At 34.3% G+C, this 22,028-nt stretch overlaps 1 protein-coding gene across 1 annotated transcript in view; it reads right to left on the reverse strand.

Annotated features, from left to right (window-relative positions):
• LRP1B (LDL receptor related protein 1B) overlaps window positions 1–22,028 on the reverse strand; it is a 572,531-nt gene that overhangs the window by 162,656 nt on the left and 387,847 nt on the right. Inside the window, exons 41-43 of the mRNA XM_026088976.1 lie at window positions 19,095–19,466; window positions 2,823–3,012; window positions 1,152–1,356 (exon numbers count right to left, since the gene is read on the reverse strand). Coding sequence (XP_025944761.1) covers window positions 1,152–1,356; window positions 2,823–3,012; window positions 19,095–19,466 — 767 coding nt within the window. The remainder of the gene's footprint in view (window positions 1–1,151; window positions 1,357–2,822; window positions 3,013–19,094; window positions 19,467–22,028) is intronic.

A 22,028-nucleotide genomic window follows, 5' to 3' on the forward strand; every position in this document is an offset into this window, starting at 1 on the left:
ATAAATTCACTGAGCAAAAAAGTAGAAAGTAAATCCATTTTCACAGCAAACATACAGTCAGAGGCTGCATGCATTAGAATCTGCATATGTTTGGTTTGTCCATTTTCTGATGCAGCTACTGCATCTGAATACTTTAGTGAGCTGAGGCTAACACATACCAATGAAAACAAAAGAGGAAAGGAACTGATACAAAACTACAGGCCTAGTCGTGCTTATTTTAATTCTGTCCTGCTGTTACAAGCTTGGCTCTCTTTCCCTTCAGATAAGGAAATTTTGTCTGAATATGGTATGTGAAACAAAAACATGTCATTTTCATTTAAGACGCAAAAATATTTCAAAGCTTTTATACAACTTAAGATGTAATTATTTTTCCATTAATGGATATAAGAATGAGTTGATGCACTAAACGTTGTCTTCAGAGCTTGAAATTGAAAATATAAGCCAGAACATGCCGTTCACTTGTTCTATCATGCACTTTGAGGGGAAGGCTTTATGAAATATGAGGAATGTACTGCTAAACATGCAACAAGATTGCGAGCACAGATGAACTGCCTTTAGCATATTCCACATAAAAGGACTCTTAGTTGAAACTAGCAGAGCACTCAAGGATGCATTATGATATAAGAGTAATGGTGTGGAGTTGAACATACTTGAAAATGGATAGTTAGGAAATAGAAAATTAAGATTTGGAGAGTAACATTCAAATGTAGTACACAAAAGAAACTCTAGTCCCCCCCTCCAATGCATTCAGCAGAGTTTGGCACTAGAAGGAAAATTATAATCGTTCTATGTAAAGTAGAACATTTCTCTATCTCTCCTACTGATGTTGGCTGCATATTTCTTTCAAGCTGATACAGCTCAATTAGTACAGTGATGCTTCACGCTCAATACCAGCGCAAAGAGATTTTGTGGTAGGGGTCTGCATTTCCAGAAGGCCATTCAGAAAGTGGAATGGGTTGGGTAAACAGAGCATTATTTCTAGTTCAGAGGTCTTTTCAGTTTTAAATCTAATATTATAACTAATATTATTATGAGAAACTTCTGCAAATCATGATACTTTTGTTGCATTTTGTTCATTTAACAGAAGCCAATAGATATAATCGAACATACAGGTTTATAATGAATATTTGCGTAATTTTTGTTTTACTTACATATCTCTGTGATCCATCATATTCACACCTCTCAATTTTTCCCAAGCTGCCATCTGAAAAGTAGAGTTTCTCTGCCCTATGATCAATGGTAAGTCCATTCGGTGTGAGAATATCTGTACTAATGATAACCTGTGCATTCTTGCCCGAGAGGGTAGATCTCATGATGCTTGGGAGCTGCTCATTCCAGTTAGTCCAAAACATTAAGCTGTATTGAAATCAAAATAACAAACAAACGAAACCATAAGATACATTTTATAATTTAATTCTCTTTATGAAATAAGTATCAGAAAAAACATATGCCTTCATAGATAATTATGAATGTCATCTGCAAGTAATTGTGATAATCAATAGTGAATAAGAAAATGTGATAGTCAGTATCCTATAAATTACAGCAGCTTCCTGGTTCATTAACTTGTATACAAGTACACACTTCTTTCTCTTCATAGGTCTGTTTAATTCTGATTATCATGTCTTTATACTAATACACCATTATAGATAGATATAACCTATATAACAATATAAACTTAATTCTGATAACATGTATATTAATAATTTCTAACAGTGAGATTCATTTGTATCTTTTCCCATATTAGAATTGTCATACAGACCAAGGGGCTGATTTGCAAAATATTGATAATGAGGAATCAAGTGGTCTTAATATGTTTCACAGGAAGCACAATGTTGCTACTGTTAAACAATAGGGGACAAAGTTATGGAATGAACTCTGGCTGTAATTTATACACTCAGAAGCACCTGTACATAAAAAGCAAGCAAAAAAAGATTTTGCCTATTCCATCATTACAAACTCCATCAGTGTTTAGTCTGCTTGTTTAAGATACCGAGATAAATCATATTTTACAAAAAGTGTGAACTCACACATGGAAATAACCTCCATGACTATCCATGCAAAAAGGGAAGTTCAGCTATCTTGAACTAAAAATAGAACATAAGGCAGAAATGTGGCCTGGCCTCCCCTAAATGGGAAGGATTCTAAGATGCAAAAAACCAGACAGGTTTCCTTTCTTCCAGAAATAAGAGAAGATTAAAGTAACTCAAATTTGCAAGACATTTACTAGCAAAAGGATCAAGAAGAAATACAAACACTCCAATTATCTTTCCAAGAAACCCAGATTTCTTCAGAGTAGCAGGAAGTGAACTAGACTAGACTTCTTTCAGGGTGTTGTGCACAAGTACGTTAAACCTACATCTCATATAGTTCTTATACCACACTGATTTTATTTATGATAAATGTATAGATCTATCAATTTGCCAGACAAGAAACTGAAATTCTCTTTCTTAAAGCCCTAAACTCATTTTGTTTTTACTTAAGCAACCAGAATAACATGTATGACAGAGGAAATCAGTAACTATTTATCCGTGCTGTTAACAAGTAGCATTAGCTGATCTTTTCCTTGAAAACAGCTTGAATTTTTTAAATGTACCATGAAATGTAATTAATGCTTGATCTGAAACACGTAAACATATAAAATGAAGTATCTTAATTCTAAAATTGCTTTAAAAGTTTAAGACTAAATTTTGTCTCTTAAAACAAGAAATCTACTTAACTTTCAAAGGGTTAAGTATATAAGCTGTCTCTGAATTAAAGAACTTCTGCTCTTTCCTTGACATTAGGTAAAAATCAAAATCTGGTAATAAAGATACAATACACACTTTTGGCATTCATCTAGAGCCAATACATGTGGATGATCATCTTCCGACATTGTTAATACCGCTTCCCTGTTGAAAGCTCCTCGACGTTGCTGGTCAACCGTGTGCCTCGTGATGGAGGATGTGGTAGAGCTGGTCCAATAAAGAGTGTCCCAAGCTCTATGATAAGCAAGTCCCTCCACAGAACCAACATCTGAAAAACATTGTTGGAGAGAGAACAAATGAACGCCTTTTAGCAAAGGATTTTTTTTTTTTTCCAAAGTTGATCTTGCAGGATCTCATAGTTCAGCTACTTCAGCCTACCAGCTTTTTCAATTCTTTTATAGTTTGACCTGTTTTTTATTAGAATCAAAGTTTAATTATTTTTTCCACACACAAGGTTTTTTTCAGGAAAAGCCCTGGAGAATAAGGTTGCTATTAATATCCCTGCACTATATTCATCAACTCTTACGCTCATTAAAAAAATAATTTCACGACAGTGTCCTCAGATAACACATTAGAAATAATAAGCTTTTATTCAAAAAGCAAGTAATTTAGTCACAACTTTAGACTTCATGTAAGCCAAGGCTTGGGTTTATTTTTACTAATTACTTGTATTATTTAACATTATCTTTGAATGCATTTTCTAAACACAGATACACACTACATCAATAGGGATCAAAGTTGGCCTCTTACTATTAACTGAATAGACTTTTTTTTTTAAATACCTGAAAAATACTGACCCCCCCCCAACTCTAAAGATTTTACCGTTAATACATCATTTAGTAAGCCACAATACCACACTCTTTCACTCCACATAAAATACGTGAGTTAGAAACAAATGATATTAACGGGCAGCTAAAGCATATATTTAATATCTAGAAAAGATAAATTGTAGACTACTGATTCCAATATATAAAAGTGACAGACTGAGAAACAGGAGCAATTATTTCCTACCATTATTTTTTTGAATCACTACAGAAATGTATTTTGATTGCTTCACTTATTATTTTGTTAGAAACAAACAATTTTAGAGCAGAAGGTTCATACAGCTAATTAATGAACTACAGACAGCAAAATCTAGAAATATAATAAGGACTGCAGTATGCTGATTATTACTATTTACCTTTGGCTTGCTGAGGATGTAATTTTTAGCTTGCAATTCATATACAGAGAACAGAAAGTTCCAAAACTAGTTTGATCACACAAAGTGCTAACGCTAAATCAGAACTGTGAGGCAAACCACTGTTTATCAAGTTTTTTTTATATTTCTCCTTCCAAAGCATTTGAAGATCTTCTGACTACACTTTCATGATATATCTGTAGAGAAGTCACAGTGACACCGTTAACAAAAAACAAATTGACTCTCCTTAAAGAGGTGAAGGGACGTAAGAAGTGTTTTCCTACTTTATTGAGGAAAGTTCAGGAAGAAAGATGTATTCAGCTCACTTACAAAAGAACTTAACTTTAGCAAAGGCATTGAAGGCAACTTGAAAAATACAAAAAACTCTTTTGACCATTGCAGATACGTAGCATTAGATAAGAATTTTGTCTTTGAAAAAAATGGAGGGATTACAAATATATATACATTTTTAAACATAGTATTTAGTTGTCTTATTCAACTTGGATTTTAAGCATTAAAAACACATACCGAAATACAGCACGTTTTATTTTTTTGTTTTATGCATCATCTGTTGGCATCAGAGATAAGCAACTATTTGAAACATCATATCATGACAGAGATGTGCAACTACCTACTTAAACATTTAAAAAAAATTAAAATATGCCTGAATGAAAGTTTATTGAATGAATTACAGTTTATGTAGTTTCCAGGTATGTCTGCACTATCAATTAACTCAGTTTCTCAGTTTATTCTTGGGTCTTCCACCCTTAAGCACCCAGATCACTTGCATGTTACTTTATCCCAGGGAATTCTTTTGGAATGAACCAATTAATTACTTCTGAGATGAAATCCGTGTAGGCTTCTGCTGATAATTTGCTTCTGAGGCAACTCCACTTAGGAAATATAAAAAGACCACAGCAGATTTCATTCCTTTTGCCTACAGAGTCCTCCCAAGCACTAAAATCCGTACGCCTCAAACACACCTTAACTTGCTCAAAGCACGCTTCAGGGCATACAAAAAATATCCCTGGCTATACAACATCAAAATGCCACGCTGGTGTGCTGACATTATGAACAGCACATGATTTTAGGTGGTATGAACTGAAAGAAATCCAAAAGTTATGATTATTTCTCAGAGGCAGAGGAGCACAACATGGGATCTAGAGGAAACCTGGTCTGTCCAAACCATCCTAGGGGCACTAGCCATGCACTGTCCACAGAAACCCCTCTGCACCCCGGTATAGGCCCAGGCTTTATTCCCAGAGCAGAAATTTGTGGAGTTCAGGTACAGGCTCCAATACACTTCTTGGCCACATTACAGTAATCTTTGCAAATCTTTCACTAAACTGTAAAATTAAAAGAAAAATTAAGAAGTGTGATAAATGAGAAGATAAACAACCAGGAATACAATTTTGGCTTAGTCTATTCATTTTCACTAAAATTACATGCTGAATCCTCCCAACTCACCTTTATTTAAAGTTTTCTAAACTAAAGGAAAGTTCAGAAAACATATCAACATTTTCTGACCAATTTTTCTCCTCCCCGCCCCCCCCCCCCCCCAAGTCTTTGGCTTGTGGTTAAAGATATGGCCCCTAGGAGCTGAGGATTTAACTGAGATTTGCTGCAAATCACATTTTTCATTCAACAAGTTAAGAAAAATTTCCATTTTCCTCTCATGTAACCTCCTGTATTTCTACCACCACTAAACTTTAGCTATATTCCTTGTCTGAATTTCAGGCAAGAGATTTTAAAGTATACTGTTAAATAATGTAGCTAAAACAATTTTTTTTAGCAGGCAAAAGATAATCATGTTGTTCCTGCCACAACTAGAATGAAGAAAGTGCTCTTGAAATATAAGGTTTGTATGTGTAAGTTTACTGATAATTTTTATATTTAAGTGATAAAGAGAAGAACTCCACTGTACTATAGGAATCAGAAAATATACCTTCACATTTTTGAAGTGGACCAATGTATCATACTGCAACTCCAAATCAAGGTCTGCACATTGTGACAGAGGAAGCTTTAATTTAATATTACTATTTATAATACTGTAATTTCTAATTTTTTAGGAGAAAGAGTCATTGGAAGTTATGCTATCTATGGACACAGGTAATCTGTTAGCATACAGATGAAGACTGCATCTTCTTTTTGTTTTAATAAAAAAAAGAGAAAGAAGAGAGAGGGCTTCCTTATTAAATGATCACATCTTTGAGAAAGCTAAATACGGAACTATCAAAAAGTTCAGCTGACAAACTTGTAGATGATAATGTTTTCATACACCCCACAAATGCATTTGGGCTAAAAACTTATACTTTTCTTAAAAATCTATCATTCAGAGAAATCTAATCTATTTGATATAAGACACTAATAGACACTCATTAATTAGAAAATTGTCTGCTGCAAACACATACCAAACACATTTGGTTACCTCTATCAAAAGTATAAATTTTGAAGTATTTATACCAAGCACTCTCCTTAGCACTCCCTTGACTTATTTGCCAATCAGCTTCTAGTTTTATCATGTTGCTTGCTTATGAAATTGAGAACTCTACAAGACAGAATCATTTCATACTTTTTAAAAGCATAAATCTGTAAGGAAAGGTGGCTCTCAAGACAATGGCAAAAGACCTAGAGAACAAGTGCTAAACTAATCCAAGATTTAGATGGACAATACAATGGACAATACAACTAACTTTGTTCTTACTAGTGTTTACTCTGAACTGGATGAAGCATCTTCAGTACAACATGCAAATTATCAGTGCTAATACTGTATTTTTGTTAATGTTTTTGATGTTTTCAGCTTAAAATATACTTTTGATTTTAGAGGTTTGTCAAAAACCCCAACATGCATATGAATCGTTTTACAGTGTAACAATTAGCATTGATAAGAACACGTATCAACCGCAGACAAAGTCTCTTGTTCAGTAGCCTCACATTAAAATTAAAACCTTCTATCAACTTCAAACCGCCAAAGACAGGATACTGGAGGAGATTCCAAAGCAACTGCACTCCAGGGTTATGGCATTACCATTTTGCATCACAACTATTTTATACTTATTTCATACTGTTAAAGGGATATTCTAGAGCACATATATACATTTTTGTGTTGAAATTCATTTATCATCAGCTATTCCATTACTTTAAAATATATGCAAAATACGAGCTCATCGATGCTATTTGGTGCTACAGTTTCATCCCCAAATCTACTGACAGGATGAAAAATAGTGATTTGTTTACTCTGAGCTTCATATTTTCAGAGCATCATAAAATATTCTGAATTAGTAATGCATAAAGAAACTGGAAATGAAAAGAAACACATTTCTTTCACTGACATTAAACTCACTGAATTAAAACACTGATGGCATTAGATGCCTACAGCACAGATTAAATTTATTCTAGCCATGAAGCAACAGTTTATGATTTTCACATGAATAGCATACTTAAATGAAAGGAACATTAATACAATATGATATTAATATACAAATACTCACATTATTCACCTGCCACTGACATTCTGAATTAAATCAGTAATGGGGTGTATAACTGATTAAATATCTACACAACAGAATGCAACAGCTTATGATTTACTAAGGCAATGGTAGAGTGATCACATCATTACATTGCCAAATGCCATCTATCACTTTTACTGAACTTAACGAAGATGGATTGCATCCCACAGATGAGATGCAGCCTATAAATACTGTCCTGCTGATCTTCATCTGACTTTCCCAGGGAACAGACAAGCAACAAATCAATAACTGAAGAGCTCAGATTAGAGCTCCCTCTTTATTGCAAATACAGAATAAAAATGCTTAAGAAGATAATGTTTAAATTATCTAATAGTTCTAGCCACTGACTTTTGGTAATGTACATACTATTTCTCAGTCTGCTAGATTTAGATCTTCTACCTTTCATTTATGAAAATCCGTAGAAAGATTACGGTCAAGACTTTCCCAATTTTGACAAGGACTGCATCAGTACAACTGCCTCTTTCCTTTAATTTCATGTTCTCACCTACTCCATTTTTTTTTAAGAAGTTGCAAAGCAAAAAGATTTTTCAGCTTCATAATATGAAAGTGGTTTTTTTTTAATACAGAAAATTATAGTAAAATTGAGCATAAACAGCACTTTGATATCAGAACTTTGGAAAATGTTTTACTATCAGTACTTAACATTAAACACCTGCTTGATTTTTTCTTTTTTTAATTTACTCTCCCAACTACATTTCACACTTTACCTTTCAGGAAACAGCCTGCCAATTGCTTTACCAGACTGGTCATAGGAGATGATACTGCTCTCTGCCACTCTGCTTGTTTAATGTTATGGTGATAGATACCAGGTGGTCACTGTTTGATCTGAGGTGAAAAGAATGCCTTGAAAGCAATAAAACACCTGAAGGCTTTAAAGTACACATACTTAACTAACTGCACCATCAGCACTTTAATTAAGTCTTTACTCTTCTACTTTGGTCAAGTAGCTATAAAGTAGGAAATCATTTCTGCATATAAAAATTCTAAGGAGACAATAACAAGGTATAATTAAAGAATGACTAACAAGATAAGGTGTATTTGTCTCGAAAATTAGATGCAGATTCTATTCCATCATCAATCACATGTAAAACTAGGTCATCATATTGAAAATTTCTGTCAAAAAGAAGATATCAAATTTGGCATAAACAACTTTGAACTGTAATAACCAATTATTTCATTATGCTTTAGCCTATGAATATTATTTTATTAGCCATTGTAAAGTTTGCTAAAATCATTCCATAAACAAGCAAATACCTATATCACTTTTAAGAGCTGTATAATGCAAAACCATGCTATTTGCTATGGCACATTAAAGCTTATTAAATGCAGTAAGATGGCATAAACACAGGCTCTGGGTTCCTCAAAGCAACAGCTATCTTAAGTTCAACACCAGAAGCACCTCCATGGATAAAACCTTAGCATTCCTTCAGTCTGAAGTAGGACAACAGGAAGGAATGAACATTTGTTGCGAATAATCTAAACAGAAATACAATGATTTAGAAATAAATGTAAAATCCAAAAAAAACCCTTTGTTTCTGTAGAACGTATAATATTAGATCTCTTATAAAAAGTTTTGTGACTTCCTAATGATAATTAAAAACTCAGTCCATACACAAATTAAAATGAATATACAAATACTGGGTAATTGTTCAAGGAGCACTTCTAATATATTCAGCAAAAAGAAACTGCGTAGATATATTTTTGGATTGATAACATTGCTTCTGTTGGTATCAGTGAAGACATATAAAATACTGTCCCTAGTTACTGTACCTGTGCAATAAGTACAGTGTGAATGACAGGCAGGCACACACGAAGTAGGATGTTTATTGCCCCTGCGTGCATCCTGCTAACAAGCAGGATGTTTGCTGCCCACCAGTGATTTAATGAAGGTCTACACAAAACACCTGAGGAGACTATTCAGACTAGGAAACACCCAAACCTAGTATAAGAGAGAGCATGAACCTAACCTGTGGTTGACAGCTTAAAGCATGCTTATGTGAACTAACCAACCAAGGAAGAAGTACAGGCTGGATGGGTAGTATTTCTGTGCAGTGCATTAGGTAGGGATTAAGGGAACACCTACGACTGGACTTCTGGTGTTCAAGTGGCTCAAGCTGGATTCCAGGGTGCGCGGCCTGCGCTAGGGCCTGCTGCTTGCAGAAGGGATCTAGTGCGTGGAGGTGCACTAGATCCATGAAGCTGGGCCTTGGAAACAGATAGCAGATCACTCATCTACACTTGGTGAATACGTACATGCTTACTAATAGGGGGTTAGAGTCAATGCAGTACTGATAATGTAAATAGGACAGAGATACCAGAAGGAAAAGCTGATCCTGACAGGATAAATCAGCAAGCGCTATAGTGTCTGGTGTTTAGTTTCATATGGAGGATGACAGAAATAAATTATTCACTCTTATAAACATTTTCTGTTACTCAGACAGAGCTATGCAAAAAGGTGTGAATACTCAGAGAGACTAAGTTTCAATCTAAGAAACAGATAATTAATAGCAGTATTTCACATTTTACATGATTTGAGTTTAATTTTTTTTCTATCATCACTGCTAGTTTTTCTACATTTTGCTCTGTGGCTTAGCTTACTTCTGAATCAAACGGATGATGAGCTCAGAACTCACTATGGGAAAACAGAAGAAGCACTATTTTGTCTTTTTTATCTGAATACATATGGAACAAGCAAGCAACTCTTTAAAATTCAGAAAATAGCGATTTGAAAACAGTGAGTTTATTCCAGAACGATGCCTATCTATGAATAAATTCCGGGTTTCTTTTTCACTCTCCATTAACAGCATTTTCAAAATATCTGTGTCACAGAGAAACACACTAGGGTCAAGTCACAACTCAGAGTATTGTCCTAACTTTCTGTGATAAATAGCTTTATCTTCATCAATATAACAATTACTTATTTAATTCTATTTCTACAGTCCTGTGGACCACAACATGTTTCTTCAAACAGTGAAGTAGTTACTTTTTCAAGGAAAAAACAAAACCAAACGTACCAGAAAGGCTTCTCCCAGTCCTTCTTCCCTTCCTGTCCTTGATACAATAAGTATTTATCTTTTAAAGGGAAAATGAAGTGTTAGCATTGTAGAGAAATAATTTTTTATGAGGAAGTACTACATCTACCCAGAAATCTTTTCTTCTTCCTACAATGGACATAGACCTTACAAAGTGTTTCTTTGATGTCTTACTGAAGGAAACCAAATCAACAGAGATGTAAAATTGCAATACTCTGTCCTCTATTAAGCTGGACATAATTTATTTCTTGGTTAGGTTTAGGGAATGGCTTAGGCACAGCAGGGGACAACCTAACAAAGACAGGCTGATACATCATATACTTAAGGAACTACACGGAACTCAGCAAATTAGAAAAAAAAAATAGTGTTTTTATAAGTGTATCTCTGTCCCTCCCTCTTTAAATATAGTTTAATTTATCATTACTAGTTAGCAAGTGTTATAATACCATAACTTCATAACAGTTAAAATGTCAGTACAAGTGAGATTTTAAAAGCAGGAACACTTTTAGAACAGAAAGCCAAAACAGCTAGAGATGAAATGCCGTGTTTTATTACTGTTGCTAAATGAATTTTAAAAAATCTTCACCTTTGTCCTGGAAGACTTTTTTTTCTAATTAAAAGAAGAGCCCACAGGATCCTTTATGCATTATATGTGGTTTCTCAAAAAAAAAAAAAAAAAAAAAAAAAAATTAGCCTTACATTTAAATCGATAAAAATTATAATTGTCATTACAGCAACTATCTCAAAACTAAGCAACGTTTACAATAAGTGCCTACAATCATACATTTGTCTTGTTCCTGTCAAAGCAGAACCAAAGGATTCTAGGACAGAGATATTAGAAACATTACTTGCAGAATAGCAACAGTAGGAACATACTGAACTGAAAGATCAGTATATGTGAGTTCCTATCACAAATACATTTTGGAATTTCCAACCAGGAATACCTAAACAAACCACAAAATGTGCAAATATTTCTATTATATATATGTATATATTCCTATAATATAAATATTCCTATAATATATAAATATTCCTATAATAACAACTGCTTAATTTAACATTAGTAAACTTTATCTACCTATAGCAGTGGTTATTTACTGAACAGTTAGTAAATTTTACCCACTAATGATAATATGTAGCAGCATCCAGAGACAAAATATAGTAATAAACTAGACACTTTGCTTTTTGCTAACAAGGTAGCAGTTGTAACAATAAATTTTACTTTTTACTACTAAAATATCCTAAGTTTTACATTAGCCTCTTGCTTTCCCCTCCTTTAAAAACTGAAAGTCTCCGGGCCTATATTCCACCATGTATAATTATATATGCATATATATTTATAATAATAAATGCAACCCATTTACAAAATGAAGAGCAATGATATCTTTTCAAGTATTTATTTTTATCAGATTAAAAAGTTCTTTCTTGAAGAAAAAAGCTCAAAAATTAAAGGGACCTCACAGTGTACCAAATGTAATGCACTGTAAGAGAAATGGGAACATAAATGCCTTTTTGACAGTTAAATTGGACCAATTTAGTTAGAAAGAATAGTAGCACACATTGAAACACCTTTAAAAGATTCAGACTGTAAAAAGCCTTGCAATGCATCACAGGATCTGACACTTTGTTAGCAGTGAATAGATTTTTGCCTTCTACAGACACCAGCACCTGAAGTTCAAAACAGAAGTGGAATTTTTGCACGTAACACTTCCTTTTTTATACTGTGAAAGATGTGACATTAGCAAGATGTGTTATTGTTTACATAATTGGAAAAAAAACCTGAGCTCATTGAGAGTATTTAATCTTAATATTTCTTTTTCTTCCTCATTTGCTTTCTTTTGCCTTTACTTTCATTTACTCCCTTTCTCTCTTCTTCCTAACTTATGAGTGCTGCTACCTTAAATCTAGCATGAATCTATTATTTGAACACTTCACTATTTCCCAAAGATCCACTGAGGCAGGCTTTAATTAATGAACTTTAGTTATCTTAAACTTCTATGATAAAAAGGAGACTGCCCTAGTGGCTTAGATGCAGAGCCTCTTTTAAAAACTTTTTCTTGGATGAACATAAGGCTTTGAAACTAGTTAGGAAAATGAAAGCAGTTTTGAACTTTGCACTGTGCAAGTGAAGAACCAGTTTTCTGAATGTAGAGGTATGTCACTTGACTATTCATTTTTGTCTTGATAAATTCTTTCAAACACAATTGACAGATTGAACCAGAAACTTCAGAATATAAAGAACCTTGCAAACTTGTCTGAAAGAGACACGGTGGTATTTAATGTTATCATTATTAGATGAGCATAATCTTGCCAGATCAACACTGCCAGTATTGCCTCTTTCTACCTTCTTTGTGACTCCTGATACACGGCACCTAAAGCCATATACAGCTGCAATCTGTCCTTTCTTCTGCTGACTCTGCACACTTCAGAAGATCAGTCTGTTGTTAAAGATGCAGCCTCTTCTTTTTAAACACGGGATCCCATCTAAATGGTAAATACACCTTCAATTGGGTTTTCAGTATCTCAAACAGAAGATAGACAGTGAAGAATGAATAAGCACTGAGATGGCAGGCCTGAAGTCTATCTGTGGATTGGGCTTTAACACTAAAGGTCTGCAGGCTCAGAGATGCAAGTGGTTTCCCCTGTGGAAAGACTATTACAAGTCAGCATGGGCTCTTCATCTGAGCACCTTAAACCAGGACACTACATTTGGGTATAGGGCATTCACAGAGCATTGCTCCTGTAACCACCCCTCCTTTCCTCATGTTGTTCACATTTTGGTCTCCAGAAATGCTATGACACAACTTCTTGTTCCTTGCCAATGCAAATTATTCAGCAACTAGCATGTCATCTACTGTTTAATCTTAATTTGCATTTATACTGGTTGGAGAAGGATAGCTCACACAGATAGTTTATCAGAGAGATGGTTTAAGATGTGGTCTTCTCTGAGTTCTCAGCTGCTTGAATTTTAAGAGTTTTTCAGGGCTGCTGATTCACGGTGTTCATGTTCACTGGAAAGGAGGAAGGGACACAGATTCTCCTCTGGCATTCTGCTTCTAGGCAGGCAGAGAGGAAGGGAGGCAAAAGTGAAGATGAGAGGTTTAGCAGATGGTTTGTGAATTAGGTCTTAATCTTGGATATTACAGAAGAAACAAGCAAGGATTATCCCAACCCAATTAGTGCAATTTTGGCTTAACGGGCAAATTCACTGTGGTAAACGTGCCTAATTGGAAATAAAAAATTTTGGCTAGCTCAGGATAGACTAAAGTGTACTGCTGATCATTATGAATTTAATTTATTTAAGACTCCCATTAGTTGTTTGCTCTATCAAAACCACAAAGAATCTAGCCTTTGGATAGTACATGCTCTTCCACTGACTTTCTCTGGGTCAAACAGAGACTTCCAATTCCACATAAGAGCAATCTCTTTTCAGATTATCACATTATTAAAAAGAATATCAGCTCTGTTTATCAGTTGACAAACAATAAACTGCCAGTGGGAGATATGACATGAGAATCTGTTGAGGTGACAAGCAGGTAATATTAAAAATCTTTAGTATCAAATAGATTTGTTTCTGTTGAAACACTCATTTTCAATCTTTTCAATCTACTTTAAAATTTCTTTCACCTGGAAATGTGAAGATAGGTCCATTTAGATCTACAAAAGATTGAAAGTATTTCATATATATATCTTTTTCAGAGTGCATGTGAAACTACCTCAAGTTTGAATATTACAGAAACTGGTTCATAAGTGCTGTTCTGTCTAGAAGTGATTAGCAATGTAGAAAATACGAGTAAAATTCTCCCCGGGGCTCCCTTTAAAAGGAGAATAGAGCCTATTGCTCCAAATGAAGCTGATAATCAGCAGCAATTGTAAAGAGGTCAGCTTTCCAAACACCTCTTCACGCAACTCTGTGCCTTTAAATGCTACTATTTCTGTACTTTCTTTCTGTATAGTGTTCTGTCACCCCATTTTGATCTAGGTTTTAGTAATAAATTCTCCCAGAGAGACTGGCAACAGTTTAGAGCTCTATGTCAGGTAGGGTCGAACAGAAATTCTAAAGAGAGTATTCTGAGATGGCCAACCCAAAGTATTAATTTAAACTCCGTGTCACTTTCCCCTAAATTTGTTACCTTTTGTATCTCCTTTTGTTGTTAATATCTTACTTCAATTTCCTACAAAGCCTGCAGAAAGGATTTGATTTTTCTAGGCACTGGTCCTCACAACCAAAAGCTCCAGAAAGCTTATGTGAAATTAAAAATACTCCTTTCTGCAAAGTGAGTCCTGCAGGATTCCTCAAACTTGAACAACAGAGAAAGTAGGTATCAGCACGTGTTTTCCAAATATAATGCCTTTGACTGAGTTTTGCTTTGTTTTATAAGGGACCACCCCTGACAATGAAAAATAGCAATGCTATGAAGGTTCTTCATGGTTTCTGAGGGAAAAAGGCACCTGGGACACTGTCCAGTTCCTGAAACTGTAAGAATACATAAATTTTTTCTAAACAGGTTCATATAGCTTTCACAACACAAGAGGATACAAAAGTACACAAATGTACAGCAAGCTTAAGTCAAAGGCTACAAGCAGAAGCAACCTAATCTGTGTAAAGTGAACTGTACTGGCTGCCCGTTTAATCTTTACAACTAAAGTGGAACAGTGGCAGGACCACCTAGCCACATACCTACCCATTTCTTCATAGACTGATGCTTCTGGAAGTGTCTATTTAAAGGAAAATTGACAATAAAACTTCTTATGCTTGCTTTGGAAGGAAAGGCTAGGAGGACAAAACACATGATACAGGTGGTAGTCATGCCACTTAACACATTTAGAATAGGTATCACCATGATGCTAAGCTAATTTTAAGAACATCTACAGACTGGATTAAACCACGCATGATGCTATAGTAATAAAATCATAAGGGATACTGAACTGTTAATTGATCACCCAAAAGAGTACTTTGTGGGACACTACAGCAAGAAGGAGATGAATTTTTAAAAATTGGCAGTCAGGTGTAGACAAGGAAAGATTAATTCCATCCAGTTACTCATCATCATCATAAAAACTTTTCTTTCTTACTGACTGAAGGAAATAAAGCTCATTTTATGAGCACAGTTCAAAGACTGGAAAAAATCCACTGCAAAAAGCTATGCCACACAAAAATAAAGATGTTAAGTTATGGCACTCTGTGCACACTACACATGTGTTTTTTATTGTTCTTTCTTCCTGATGAAGACAGAATCCTATCAGGTACTCGGTTCTTCGTGAGTTCTAAATCTGTTTTTAGTGAACTGGAACAAGTTAGATAAAGTTGTTTATTTGCTGTAAATCTACTTCCCGTGAGCTGAAAATGTGTTAGCTAATGGGTTGTTTATGAGTTGCAAATCTGTTCAGTGAGGTGAAAATTTGTCAGATAATGGGTTGTTTATGAATTCTAAATCAATATTCAGTGAGTTGGAACTGTGTTAGATAATAGCTTGCGTATGGGTTGTAAATCTGTTTTCAGTGAACTGGAAACATGTTAGATAATGGGTTGTTTCTGGGTAGTAAATCTGTTCTCAGTGAGCTAAAAACATGTTAGATAATGGGTTGCTCGTGAGTTGTAAATCTGTTTTCAGTGAACTGGAAACCTGTTTAATAAAGGACTCTTTATATATCATAACTCTGTTTTCAGTGGGCAGAAAAGTTCAATAATGTGTTTGATTTGAGTGGCATATCTGATTTCAGTGAGGTAGAAACCCATCAGCTAATGGATTCTTTGTAAGCAGGAGATCTGCATTCAGTGAACTAAAAATCTGTGACAACGGTATCTTGTATATCACGTACTCTATTTTCACTATTTGAGTTAAATACGGAGTAATGTTTTGCATGAATTGCAGACATGGGCTTAATGAGGTAAAAAGGGGCTGTACACTTGTTAGAACCATATTAGGTATTTTTAATGCAATTTCATATCTCTTTCTAATAGAAAGAAAACTTACTATAAATGCTTACCAATAATTTTGGAGCAAAAATATAACATATGTCAAAGATGTAGTTTTTAATCTTGCAATAAAATATTATTATTGAAATCTGTCAGCTGGCTTCCATTTAATAATTTCTATGTAATCACACGTAGTCAACACGGAAATCAGAAAATAATAGAATTTTAAATGTCTTACAGAGAATGGAATCACTGCTGTCAACTAATCCCACCATTCCTTTTCCTTTATGGATACCACTGTTAGTCAAATACTTGCATTACATCAAGCAGCACCAAGAAATACTTCCCCTGATTAAACGGAACTATTTTCAATTTACACTGAGAGAAAAGAATCAAGTGCAAAGCCTGTGGAGAGGAAGGAGCCACGGTACAAAAATGCCAGTTTAAAGTGAATGACTGAGCATAAATAAAAGGGTTTTCAAACCCAGAAAGGAGAACAACAGAGAAGCACATACAGGGATGTGATATCCCTTCTCATTTACAACAAAAACACAACCAAAGCCTTTCTACAATACAAACAACACTATTCACAAACATATCTCAAGCATATACAGTTAATTTTTTGCAAGGATAAAAAAGACCACCTGACATTCAATTATTCAGAGTGCTGACTCTGCTAATGAAAAATGAAATCAGGCATATTAAGATTACAAGTAAAAACACTACCTACCAATTTTTTCGAATTATAATTCTCAAATATGCTTTGTGGAATGTCTTTAGCTCTTGTACAACAACCTATTATAAAGTAATGAGAAATACTTTATTGTTCTTTTAAAAATCCATTTTGTAACTACATTGCTGCTTCACCAATATTTCTTTTTGTCTGTTTTAAATGTAAAAATCTCCAGTGGTTCTTCATGTAACACTTTTCATGTTTTCCTACCACGGCAGAATTAAAATACTGGTTGTATTCAATGACTGTACACTTCTGTGAGCTCTTTGTGTCTCCTGTGCAGGTAATCTCAACTCTGAATCCCTAGCTTTTAATGCGTTGTTAGCAGTAATGAGAACAACCCTACAACATTGCTTATTTAGTCTTTACTATACCTTAATGTGGGTATAATCAATTTCTCAAAAATATACAAATATAAAAGCTCAAAATAAAGAACGACCTTGTATCATATGTGAAATATATTTTTCCAATCATTAGTGTGAACAATTATCTTGACTGGGAATACTTTCCAGTAATCACAGCACAGAGGTATGTGATGACACATTTATCCAGTGTAAGTTGTAGAATAAAGTTTCCTTAGTCTGCAACTGTTCAACTTATGTATTTTCTAAAAACATTTCCAACGATATAAAAGCAACAAAGTGTAGTATGTTCTACATCAAAATACTTCCATTTTTCCCCATTACTTTCTTTGGACTTGTTATTAAATTGTTTGACTCCAACAAATAGCTAAATTTAGCAATGTCACAGGCAACATAAGAAATTGGGTTGAGAGTTATCCACAACATAAAAAAAAAAAAAAACTGATAAAACATATCAGACATGGCAAATGGCTACTGAAATGAACTGCAGCCCTAGAAAAATCTGACAGTAATCTAAAATAGCAGAGAAGAAACATAATAAATAGATGCACCTAACAACTGACTACAAATGAATGAGGTTTATTACATATTTTAGAACAGTTAAATTAGAGCGAAAAAGTAAAAGGCAGCATAGATCTTTTGAATTTAGTTTTAGAGCACACACTTTTGTATGTTTACTATTCAGACTTTGCTTCTCATTCATCCATATTCAGATTTCCTTCTATTCTAATTTTACCACGATAAACCTAATTTTCAAGTACACCTTGTATTAAAGTTATTTTAGTCTCTGTTGATGGAGACTTCAGTGCCAAATCCCCCTAAGATTTTACTGAGGGAGCGAGGCCTCAGCTGCAAAATGTGTTGGGTACGCTGTCCCAAAGACTTTGGCGATGGTATTGGTGTCAGTCCCCTTGAGAGAAGCGGCAGGCTGCAAGCGTTCAGAAGCTAGAAACCCTTAGGTCTCAGGCACCGCTCCCCACCAGTGTGATGAATGAGGGCACAGTAAACGCGCTACGTTACTGAGTGAGCCTCCCCTTAAGAAAACCAACAGCGTAGGCTGGAGTTTGCCTCTGCAATGATAACTGGGCAGGAGTCGCGTTTCTTGAAACAACTACAGGAATGGTGAGTCAAGCTGACACGCTGAGCAGGGTCCCAGTATTCCTATCCTGAGACGTGGTCGCATCAGCTGCAGTATCTTACAAGACTCTACCCCTAGCAACTACAAAAATAAACAAACAGTAAGTTCATTGCATAAGGGGACTTCTTCCGTTTCTAGGCACTGTACAATGAGGTCTTGATTCAGTAGTACAGCTCCTAAAAATCACAGTAATACAAATGGAGCACCATCATCATCGCCTCTGTTTTTAACGAATATGCTTCATATGTCATATGGCTGTTAAAAATAGATTGTTTTAAAGCTGTAATACTAAAAGATAATGTTTAAATATATCATATTGAGATCAATTACAGTAATTGTGCTAACTGTGGTAAAACTTTACTGCCTTTTTACGCTATAAAGTCAAGTGATGTCAACTTTTCATTTAGTAAGGGTTACTGAAAGAAAACAAGTGTTTGGGGAAATAAATTCTTACTTACTTTCAATCAGCACTTTTCTGCCTGCCCAGTTGTCTTTAATTACTTGTATATTTCCGAAGTGTGCGTCACTGAAGAATATGCGGTTAGTACCTCTTCCCTTCAGACTGTAGTCAAAAGCGAGAGCTATCACATTTTTGAAGTACTCTGGATTTTCGTATGGCTGCACAGGTGAATTTAAATTGGTTTCATCTGAAAGATGTATACTTTTTAATATTGTCCTTCCTGAGTACAACAGGTAACCTTCATGTCTCAGGCAAGTAACTCCATCTTCTCCAAGATAGCCATGTGCACAAGCACACGTTCTCTGCGCGTTGCCCCGATAGAGGCAAAGTTGATGACATCCACCATTATTCTTGGCACAAACATTAGTACCTGTAAGAAAAAAAGAAATCTAGCTTTTATAATATTGCATTTACATAAAAATATGTCCTAAGTTAGGTTTTTTTTTTTTTTTTTTTTTAGGTATTTCAAGAATTCTTCATTTAAACTATTTCTACTTTATTCATGAGTAAAACAAACGGCAAAAGAGAATATAACTTTAACCAAAACCTAAAGCCAATTTTAAAGAATCCAATCTGTGAACAAATATAATTCATGTCCTTTCCAATTCACAAGAGTATATATTTTATATTTATGAAATGATTAAATGGGTTATTCCTCCATAATCAGCTGAAGACTCAGAGACTGTTATGAGCTGTTTCAAGTGGTTTGAAAGATTTTTTTTAAAACACCTGTTACTTGCAAAAAGACTCAAATTTTGATACACTCAGTGTACGGTAGTCTACGTTACTGTTTTTAGACAATTTCTATCAAAATAAAAACATATATATTAACAGGCACAAAACTGTCTTGATCCAGTTCCCTCCTCTTAATGTAAAGATATTTCCTAACATTTTTCTAGTATCTTTTGAAACATGACTTTACAAACTTACTCCCTGACAAATGCATAACATTAAAGAATCACTGTCAGATTAGTAAACTACATTTGTTACAAGCAACATTTAAAGTTACAGTAATTGTCAAAAATTAGAAGCTATTTTCCTTTGTCTTTTTGGACTCTGTATGAAATACTATTATAGTTAGCTTTAATAATTTAGTTTCTGTTTCTGACAGCACCTTCCATATAACAATTCAGCTCTTTCAGTATAGTCATTTTCCCATTTCTGAAGTTTTCCCCATAGTGAAGGAGACAAAAACATTTTAAATAGACTGCTATCTGGTAGAAGATCATAAAAATTTTCAGGGAATATGTAGCTATCTGAAGGTACTATTGAATATTTTCATTTTCTAATTGCTACATTTCAAGAGGAAGATACTTTTAAGTAAAAATAATGGTGATGAGGCAGGGTTTAAGTTGCTCTTAAAATTAGAGAAGTTGAATTTTGTGTTCCTAGGCAAGATTATATGAATAATGCACCTCTACAGTCATGGAAAATCTTTTGGAGAGTTAACTGTATACATTTTTGCCAGTGGTTTGTTTTAAAGGTTCTTTTAAGTTTTATTAGGCTAGAAAAGTTAATATCTGTTTGGAAGGATGAGAGTTTGAGAAGAGGAAGAAAAATAAATGAATAAGATTTTCAAGCTTGTAAAATATCTATTTGAAAATTTCAATGCTTCCACAGCTCACCAACTGCAAAGATCCTTAAAAATGGCCAGTGCTAAAAACAGTTTAGTCAGGGTACGTCCTCGCACATGTAGAATAGCACTGAAGGAGACGAATCTGCTTGCAAATTGTACTGCAGGACTGGCTCATCAGAAAGGGTAAAACAGGTGTTTGAAAAAAAAGGATTAATCACTTGTCAATCAGCACAGGTTTTTGTTAGTGTCAGAAGATCAGGAAGCTAGCTAATTACATTGGTTTCTTTCTTAAACAACTTTAACTATTTCTAGCTCAATAAACTTAAAAAATTATGTACTAGAGTGATATAAAAACATTCCAAAAACATTTTTCACCTGTTTTTTCCCTTTTGTCCTCCTGGCTCACTGACAGCCCCTCCCAAAGACATTAACCATTTGTAGCCTAGTAAAATTTGAAAAATGTATTAAAAATCATTCAGTTATGTTTTTCAAACTAGCATCAAAAGATTTTTAGCCTCAGTAACCGTTTCTCCTACTCCTAAAGCACTCAAGTCTTTAAAGCTATCAATAAAAATCATTACATGTAAAGAAGCATTTTATCCAATTGTTCTGTTTTCCTAATTCTATAATACAAAGCCCTTCCAAGCAAGCAGACATTAACTATTTCTAGCCCAGTCAAAAGAAAAGATAAAGTTGTGCGAAGATTTTTTAAATCACAAAATACTATGCCCATAAAACTGTGAAATTACATGCAGAAATTCTTATTAAAATCTTATTAAAATCAATACAGTTCACCAAGTCATTTTTTCAGAAATATTTAAAATTCCCTTGAGAAAAGAAAAGGAAATAGACTGTTTTTCTTATCAATTTTTAAATATGTTTTCTTTCAAAATGCAGATTTATTTTACACTTCATATTTAATACAGTTAGTCAGGAAAGATGTATATTCAGTAAAAGAAAGAGCATCTTCAAATATGTAATGCTGCGATTAAAGCACCTTTTGAATGCTATCAACACCAGAGGTGTATCTGTATTAAAAAGTATATGCAGTATTTCAGTAACATTTTCTTTCTTTCTCTCTTCTTTTGGGTATATATGTAAAATTTTGTCTGGATTGCATGGTAGCAGTTTGTTCAGAGGAAATCATCCTAATTTTTGGTAGACTTCTAACATATTTTGCTCACTGAAACCAACAGAAGTCTTATGTTCTTCACAATGGTGATACAATTCTGTCTGTCTGTTCTCACAAAATTGTCTTTGCCTTTCAAAGCCTCCTCAAAACTGACCTTTAGGAGGAAAAAGATAGCTAAAAGCAAGATTATTTTTAGCCAGATAACTGAAAATAAAATTTAACCA

Source organism: Apteryx rowi, unplaced genomic scaffold, assembly GCF_003343035.1.
Source record: "Apteryx rowi isolate R43461 unplaced genomic scaffold, aptRow1 scaffold_8, whole genome shotgun sequence".
NCBI classification, from domain to species: Eukaryota; Metazoa; Chordata; class Aves; order Apterygiformes; family Apterygidae; genus Apteryx; species Apteryx rowi.